This window comes from Numida meleagris, chromosome 10 (assembly GCF_002078875.1).
Source record: "Numida meleagris isolate 19003 breed g44 Domestic line chromosome 10, NumMel1.0, whole genome shotgun sequence".
Lineage (NCBI taxonomy): Eukaryota > Metazoa > Chordata > Aves > Galliformes > Numididae > Numida > Numida meleagris.
Window position 1 is genome coordinate 14,361,301 of NC_034418.1, and position 8,958 is coordinate 14,370,258.

General features: G+C 51.6%; 1 protein-coding gene and 1 long non-coding RNA gene across 5 annotated transcripts in view; one reads left to right on the forward strand and one right to left on the reverse strand.

The window, feature by feature from the left end:
• Positions 1-8,175, reverse strand: part of MAF (MAF bZIP transcription factor) — a 160,954-nt gene extending 152,779 nt beyond the window's left edge. For 2 of the 4 annotated variants that reach the window (XM_021408207.1, XM_021408206.1), the window contains exon 1: positions 6,899-8,175. In XM_021408207.1, coding sequence (XP_021263882.1) covers positions 6,899-7,821 — 923 coding nt within the window. In that variant the 5' untranslated portion in view covers positions 7,822-8,175. Of the gene's footprint in view, positions 1-128; positions 3,953-3,984; positions 4,467-6,898 lie in introns of those variants that run through there. The other 2 variants (XR_002442085.1, XM_021408208.1) reach the window with 2 other exon arrangements.
• Positions 8,533-8,958, forward strand: part of LOC110404171 — a 6,140-nt gene continuing 5,714 nt past the window's right edge. Inside the window, exon 1 of the long non-coding RNA XR_002442088.1 lies at positions 8,533-8,664. This is a non-coding gene — a long non-coding RNA (uncharacterized LOC110404171). The remainder of the gene's footprint in view (positions 8,665-8,958) is intronic.

Below are 8,958 nucleotides of genomic sequence, written 5' to 3' on the forward strand. Positions count from 1 at the left end.
AAAAGAAAAAAAGGCAAAGAAGGGGAAGAAGGAAAAGAAGGAAAAGAAAAAAAAGAAAAAACGAAAAAAAAGAAAAAAAAAGAGAGAAGCTTGTGAAGCAGAGGCGGGAGGAGGCCCCAAGCACGTACCTAGGGGAGGGTCAGCCAACTGGAACCGCCTGGGTGCGCACCGGGGCTAAGCCTGGGATGCAGGGATGGATCCTTTAGTTACGCACAGAGTCCCCTTTTGTTCCAGGAACAATTTAGAAACAAACAAACATGCAAACAAACAAACAGAGGAAGCCAGCCCTCGCCCTGCCCTGGCCCTCCCAGCCCCCCCTGCATGGCACTGTGGGACCCCAGGGCTGGGGCAGCACCCCAACACGTGTGTGTGTGTGTGTGTGTGTGTGTGTGTGCACGTGTGCAAGGCACATCCTCCCCACAGAGCAGCCCCCGCAGCCTGGGAGGTGATGGGGGCAGCAGGATGGATGCGATGCTGTTGCACAGACACCTCGCTCCTGCACAGGTGACTTCCAAGCTGCTCCAATCTGTGACAGCACTGACCCCAAAGGTCGGGCAGAAGTGTGAGTGCCTGTGCTCGCTGCTCGGGATGCACAGGTAACCACCAACGTGAGCAGCGCCGACATTTCTGCCGGGAAGGTGGAAATGCTGCTGAGAAAACTTCTCAGGACCGTGCTTTCTGAATCAGCCACTGGGAGAGGGAACCAGGGACACGGCGTTCCCTGCCCTGCTGGAAATCGAAAGACACCCCTCGGTTTGTTCGCTGGGAAACTTTTCTTCTGCACGGCGCAGAAGCACCACTTGCAGCGAACTTCTGCTCTGGCTTCGAATGCCTCCATGCATTGCATTGCAGGGGAGAAAGCAAAGCAAAGCACATCCACGGCGCTCCAGTGTGAACAGGGGGGAGGCAGTTTTGTCCCTGTCCCCATCCCCACACCGTGACCACAGGGCTGGCACCCCTCTGCTGCATCACAGCGCACTGATTTAAAAGAGAGACTTTGGATAAAAAGAAATCAAAAATACACTTTTTAAAAAAGTGGGTACAGCAACGTAGGAAGAAAATGATTGTTTCAGAGCGGTAAGATCGAGTGCATCAGGGCACTGAGATGCTGTCACACTGTGCCAGCTCGGGCTGACCCTGCTGGGGCCAGGGCTGTCTCCATCCCTACAAAGGGCCCACCGAGCCCCGGCCCTTTGCTTTGCACTTGCAAAGTTAAGTCACATCCTGGGCTATTTTTGCACCGTGCTGGCTTCGAGCTCACCAATCTGAATGCTCTTCGCCCTCCAAGAGTGACAAACGCTATTCTCAGTCCTCCCCCACAATTTCAGGCAGGCAAGAATGAAACGCGCCGAGGTGTGCGGGGCTTTAATCCATTGATTTTTATCTGCTGAGCTCCCCAGAATTCATCATTTAAGCAGTGTTCACACAGCGCTCGAGGGCTCCCTCCCCAAAAGCCACTCAGCTCTGTGCATCCCGGTGTGCAGTGCACGCTTCCAGCAGGAGCAGAGGCACTGCAAGCAGGACTGGGTCTTGTCCCGGCCAAGCAAGCATGGCACTCGCCATAGCTGCAACAGACAGGCCCTTCACAACCCCATCTCCGTGATTCTGAAAGACCGAGGGAAGAAAGTTTGCTAAAAACCTGAGCTCCCAGCACTGTGGCGTGTCACTTTTTTTTTCCCCTCTCCTGCGTGAAATTTTCAATCCGTCCGTCGGAACAGGTGTCAGAGACAGAGGGTCCATTGAGCTCCTCTGATGATGGGAGCAATAAATAGAGGATTTCCTCTCCACGCAGCACATGCTGAAAGGACACCGATGTGCTTCTGGCATCTGAGCAGATAATTCTGATATATGCATCATTTCCTCCCTAAATCCAGGAAGCAGCTACACTCTGTGTCTTATATTAGTATATTATGTCAAATAGAAATTGGTATTAAAATTATGAATGATTCTCGATCGAGAACTTCCTACACACTGAGCAGAGGGAAACAGCTGCGCCGAGGCTTTCGGAAAGGAGAGGAGCTGGGAAAGCGCGTTTTGTGCGCTTCAAATCTGCTGCCACGTTTCGCAGGGGGTAGTGCTGCGTGGCGTTCTGATTCAGCACACACATTGTTGAGCTCTGAAAGGGCAAAGAGGACCTTCTGACAAAGGGAAGTGGCGAGGGGCTTGCAGAACTCCCCCCACCCCTTCTTTCGGATGCGCTCCGGGATGATGCTTTTTTTCAGGCAGGGAACACACTGAGGCGCGAGCACGGGGATGCTGGGGGGCAGAGGGGTTTGCTCCGTTTTAGGAAAAATAATTAAAATAAAGGTGGAGGACGCGGTGGGTTGGGGAGGGGGGAGGGTGTGCAGCGCTTACGGCCAGCACGGGGCTGCGGGCATCTCCCGGCAGCGGTCACATGGAAGTTCTTTGTAGCGCGGTGACTGAATGGGGACGCACCGCAGGGCTGCGAGATGGGGCAGCGCTGCGATGGGAGCGGACCCCGCGGGACGGCAGCACCCGGCTGCCCCAGTTCTGCACCCCGAGGGGAGCAGGACGGCAACCGGAGCCCGGCGAGGGGTGATTCACTGATTAATGAGCGTTGTTCAGAGCGGAGCGGCTCCGCGTGTCCTCGGCAAGCAGTCCTGCAGCAGAGGTGGGCGCTCCCCTGCCATGACTGATAGAGCCCCAACACTCACTCGGTGCTAGCAGCAGCGCCGCCTGCTTCTGGTTGCTTTTCCCCTCCCGTTGGGAAGTTGGTGCATTTGGGGCTGAAACTCACGCGCAGTCCAGCGAAGGCTGCGTTGTTTCCTATTTGCAAAGAAAGATTGCAGCGTGCAGTAATATGCAAAACTGGGAGAGACGCAAAGCTCTTCCCTCTCAGCTTGGGCGTGCAATGGGAATTTTCCCTTTTGCACTCGGTCTATTTCTAGGAAGGATTTCCCTTATCGCTGTTCTAGCTGCTCCCCGACTCTCACCTATCTCACACCCTAACCCTGCCCTAACCCTGTTCAGCAGCAGCACGGGGACCAGGAGTGGTCCCACGCAGGGGCTCAGGGCCCCGCTGGCCTCACCCCATCCCCATACAGAGCCCTCCAGGAGCCCTTCGAGGAGCTCCACATGGCCGAGCTGAGCGCCCTTACGAATAAATCTGTGCGTCAGTACGGGCTCAGCCAGGGGAGATGGGAGAAGAATTAAAGAATAAATAAAGAACCCCTGTCTTTATGAGAGGAGATAATTCTCCCATCAGCCAATAGCAACCAGTTTACCCAGAGCTTACACATTAACCAGAAAGTGGAACTCCAATTAACCAGAGTCTGGAGCTTGAACCATTACTCAAACCCCGGTGCAACAGAAGGTCAGATGCCAAAGGGCGCTGGGGAGGGGCGCAGAGCAGCATCGCTGCTGGGGACCGCAGTGGTGGCACTGGGTCCAACCGATGGCAGAGGGGACCCACAGCTCGGGGGGCTCAGGGCTGCACGGGGCAGGGCGGGCGCTGGGGCAGTGGAACCCAATAGGTGCTCTCATTCTGGTGGTAAAGCTGGGAAGAAGTTGGACCAACAGTAGGAAGCGGGGGGATGAAAAGGGGGAAAAATTAAAACAGAACTGTGTTTCCGAGCCTGGGTCTTGAGATAGAGCCATCGTCCCGGAGGGGCTGCTGCATTCTTCGGAGAGGCTGTAGCACAGACCTCATCCAGAGGGTGGGAGCGGCCCAGCACAGCCTCCGTGGAGGCTCTCGGGAAGGCTGCCCTGTGCCAGCAGGGGCTGAGCAGCCTGAGGAGCCCAAACGCCCTCTGGCATGGGGATGACATAGGGATGACACGGGGATGACAGACGGAGCTGAGCGCAGAGGGGCTCGGGGAGCGCAGCGCTTCCAGCACGTTGACCTCTGGGCCCGGCTGCAAAACTTGGAGCAAGCCCTTTGAATCCTTTCTCTTTGGCTCACCCTGGGCTCTCTAAGGCCTGTAGCAAAAATCTGAAAAAAAGGACAAAAAAAGAAAGAAAACCACCAGGCAAATGAAAGAAGAAGAGGGAGGGGGAGCAAAGAAAGGGAAAAGGAGGCAGCACGGGCCCCAATGGCAAGAGGGGCTTCTGCTCTAGCGCTCCGTGGCTCTGTGACACGCCAAGCCCGGTGCGGTGCCATCTCCTACCCAGAGACAGGCACGCTCTGCTGGGATGCGACGGGACGAGGACGCCGAGCGTTCCCTTTCTCTTCGCTCCACCACAACCCAGCCAAAATCCGGGGGGGGCCGTCCCACGCCAGCGGAGCAGCCCTCCCGCGGTGGGACGGCGGAGGCACCCAACCGAGGTCGGCGCGGCACCAGCGAGCCCACGGCTCCCATCTACCTGGTGTCTAATGGGTGGCAACGTTGGGTCTGCACAGCGCTATCCTTGCCCATCTCCCTCCTTCCTATCACCGAGGTCAGCTCCTCAACCAGCCTCACCGCTCCGCCAGCGCTGCTCTGCGAGAGGGGACTTTGCACTACGCGCTAAGAAACCGAGTACAGAATCGGAAAAAAAAAAAAAAAAAAAAATGCAGTTTATTATTGTAGATTAATTCTCTCTTTCGATATAACCATAGAGTCAAAAAAATGAAAGAAAAGCACATAGGAACATCACACGTGGTTAGTTAGGAACTCAAGATATAAAACAATTTTGCACAGCAAAATATGTAAAAGAAAAGGTAACTGACAAGATTTTTTTATATTTATTGTGGTAAGATTTACTTTCCATTTTTTTCTATTTTTTTTTTTTAAAAGACAGGATATCAGTCCCTGAAAATAAAATTTACTGATTATTGCCTTTAAAACTGCGGAATTTTTTGAAGTTACAGAAAATCCAGTTCTGCACCACAATACAACTGTAAAAAAATCTGCATCATTTTAAAACTGTGCAGTAATGCCATCTTTATAACTGCATAAATTGTATTAGCGTTCTAAACAGGTTCGTCTTTTTTTTTTTTCTTTTTTTTTCTTTTTTTTTTTTTTTTTTTTTTTTATATGCTTGCAGGTTATATCTTAGTGCAATTCAGTCCCAAATACTTCAATTTTGAAAAAAAAAAAAAAAATCCATACATTTTGAATGTAAAATACCCCTATAGATATAAACAAGGGTGCCTCCCCCCTTTAATACTTTGGTTTTCAAATACAGTCAGTGGTATAGCAAGGACTACATATACCCAACTTATAGGTAAGTTGCAAGCACATGCTGCATAAACTACTTTTTAAAACAGTCCCGTTGCAAATTCTACCCCCCTTTACATCACGACAGTAAACAATTTAGTGCATCAATCTTTAAAAAAAAAAATAATAATAGAAATCTACATCTAAACAGACCTAACTCTTTCGGATTTATCTATAACATTCCTTTATCTGTAGCATACATGTTAACTGGGCTAACAGATGACAGAAAGTAGAATTAAATTATATACCAGGAACCCAGAGCATTCCACATTTGACCATGACCAAATGTAAAAAGGAAAAAAAATAAAAAAATCAAATCAAATCAAATCAAAAGATGGGGCAGATCACCTACAATGAATCTGTTTAGACTGCTTTTAGGCAACAGCACGGTTTCAATGTCCCCCCGAGCGGGATATGTGAATTTTGCGTTTGAGCATCTTCCCAAAGTTCTTCCTGCGCTTTGTGTTTTTATTCATTCATTTACTTATTTTTTATTTTTATTTTTTGCCACATCGGGTTACCAACATCCATCCTGGCATGTCTTTCTAAGAGGGAATGCTTCAGTGCATTGGAAAGGAAGTCTGAAGTTTTGAGTGACTCAAAGCAGTTTTAGAGCAGATGCAAACTTTAATGGGGAGGAGGAAGAGGAGGAAGATCAAAGGTTGCACTTTTTTGCTTTCAACCCAAAAAAGTGATGAGGCAATAAAACAAAAGGATGAATGCCATGCCATAATAGTCTCCAAAAGTCCATTTCCAAGCAAAAGGAAAAAAAAAAAAAAAAAAGAAAAAAAATAATTATACCATACATGACCAGCATGCAGGGTTTTTTTTTTTTTATTAATATAATGTCTCTTTTTCAATAGTCTTTTGAAACAGTTATAGTTCATTGCTGCTAAGACAAAATAGCAAGCGTAATGCATGAGATGAGGATGGGATTCTAATGGCAGACTACAGTCTCACGTTTGGCAGATTAAGGCCAAAACTCACATGGACACACCGAAGGCTGATGCAGGCTGGTTGGGGCAGGTTGAGCTACACCTCTAGTTTCGCACAACAACGCTAAAAACTGATGGAACTCAGCAAGCTGGAGTCTAAAAATGTCACTTTTTTTTTTTTTTGCTTTTTTTTTTGTGTGGTTTTCGCTTTGTTTTGCGTTTTTCTTGTTTTTTTTTTTTTAATGTTCATTTTGTTTTTATTTATTTATTTATTTTTCTTTTCGCAAAGCTCAAATCTCATATGAAGAACTCAGGATGGCCAAAAAAAAAAGAAAAAAAAAAAAACAACACCAAAATGATCTGACTCTTTTGGACACAGCAAGCTCAAAGGAAAAAAAACAACAAGTCATGAACTTAAAAATATATATATATATATGATGTGGATGGCAGGTTTCAGAGCAAGCTTCATATGAAGAACTGAGTTGGTGGTGAGTTGGGTCTTTTAAATTTAAAAAAAAAAAAAACAGCAAGCCCCCACAATAATAATAATAATAATAATAATAAACAGAAAAGAAACTGATGTAGAACTTGAGGTTGGCCAACACGCAGCCAGCCCACCTTAAAAAAAATAATAATAATAAAAAAAAAATCAACCCAAAACCCGAGTTTGTCTGAAAGCAGTTTTGAGTTGCAAAACCAAAAAGTGATACAAGGTGGCACGGCGGGTCGGCGCTCTAGCAAAGCCCCCAACAACAACTCACACGGAGAACTTTTAGGTAAGGTGGCAAGGCTGTGGGAACTCACATGAAAAACTCTGGAGAGGAGGGGTTGTCGCTGCTGGATCCGTTTTCTCGGAAGCCATTGCTGACCAGCTTCTCGTACTTTTCCTTGTAGGCGTCCCTCTCCCGGACCAGCCTGGAGATCTCCTGCTTTAGGTGCTCCACTTGCTGCAGCAGCTGGTTCTTCTCCGACTCCAGGACGTGCCGCTGCTGGACCCTCTTGAAGCGGCAGGACTGGGCATAGCCCCTGTTTTTGAGGGTCCTCCTCTTCTGCTTCAGCCGGATCACCTCTTCCTTGCTGACGCCCCGCAGCTGCCGGTTCAGCTCCCGCACCGACATGGTGACCAGCTGCTCGTCGGAGAAGCGGTCGTCGAAGTGCAGGCCGCCGCCGCCGCCGCCGTGGTGCGGGTGGTGGTGGTGGTGGTGGTAGTGGGGCGCGCCGCCCTGCGCCGCCGCCGCGGCGATCACCGCCGACACCACGGCGGCCGCCGAGCCCATCTCCTCGGCCGGCACCGAGCCGCCGGCGGCCGCGGCCAGCTGCTGCCCTCTAGCATAGCCATCGAAGGCGCCGGGCAGCGGGTGGTGGCTGCTGTTGATCAGCGCCTCCACCGCGTCCTCGGGGCTGAAGCCCAGCGCCTCGGGGTTGAGCTGCTGCGGGTAGCCCGTCATCCAGTAGTAGTCTTCCAGGTGGGTCTTCTGGTCGGTGCCGGAGCCGGGGCTGGGCGCCGAGAAGCTGGGGGACGGGGGAACCGAGCTGCAGGGCGTGCTCATCGGGGTGGAAGAGAGCGATCCCCCGGCGATCAAGCGGCCGCACTGGCTGATAATGCGATCGGTCTCCACCGGCTCCTTTTTCACTTCAAACTTCATCAGATCGAAGTCATTAACATATTCCATGGCCAGGGGACTGGTGGGCAGGTCGGAGCCGCTCATTGCCAGTTCTGATGCCATCCTTTTGCTGCTGACAGTCCTCCAGAAAGGGTGCGCTCCGGGAGCGAGGGCGCTGCTCTGCGCTGCCGCCGGGTGAGCCAGCTTTGCTGTCCGTCCGTCCGTCCGTCCGTCCGCCCGTCCGTCCGTCCGTCCGTTCCTCCGCCGCGCCGCGCCGCGCTCCGCCCGCTCCGCGTTATCCCCTGCAGAGCCTCCGCTGCCGCTGCTGCATCAGAGCGAGGGGCTCTGCGCCTTCTGCACGCAGGGCTCTTTCCTCCCTTCTCTCTCTTTCTCTCTCGCAAACTGCAGCTGGAAGCGTTCGCGGGTGTTGTTGCGAGGAAATTTTTTCTCTCTCTCTCTCTCTCTCTCTTTTTTTTTCTGCTTTTGTTTTGTTATTTTTAACACTTCATGGTGCCTTTCCTCTGGGCTTTCTCGTGCAAAGTGCAGAGCGAGGAGAGAGGTTCATCGGGGGAAGGAGGAGGGAGAAGAGAGCGAAGACAAAAAAAAAAATCAAAGTCGATATATCGCAACCAAAATAACAACAGTCATAAAAAAAAAAGAGAGGAAGAAAAAAAAAAAAAACCAAACCCTCAACCCCACAGCTACGGCAAGAAGATGAAAAATATTTTAAAGGTTTCATCCAGCAGGAGAGTTTAAAAGCATTGCAGAGTTTTATAGCGCTCCTGACGTCACCCTCCAAATGGCAAATGGACTCCGCGGCCGGACCAATGGGCGGGCTCCCTCCCAGCGAACATTAGCATAAAACAAGGAAACTTTTGGGAGCTGTCAATCAGGGCCCCATCAGCTGACTGTCAGCTGGGCGAGCCTTAACCCTTTCCTGCCCGCCGCCTCCGCCGGACGCACCGGGTAAGCTGCTGCGGGTAGGGACCGCTCCGTCGCGTCGGGACAGCGCCTGCGGAGCGCTGCCGTCGGGTGAGCGCTGCGCTCCTCTCCGCTCCGCTCCGCCCTGCCCTGCCCCGCGGCGCGGTGCCCGGGAGCTGCCCCTGCCCTGGAGCGGGCACCTGAGGGCGCGGCGGGGCTGCGCGGTGCCGGTCCGAGGGATGGGGGGTGGGTGGATGGGTGGGTGCAGCCCCGCGGGGTCCGCGCCGCTCCCCGAGTTACTCGCAGTTCCCCACGCCCGAGCACGGGGCATCCATTTCC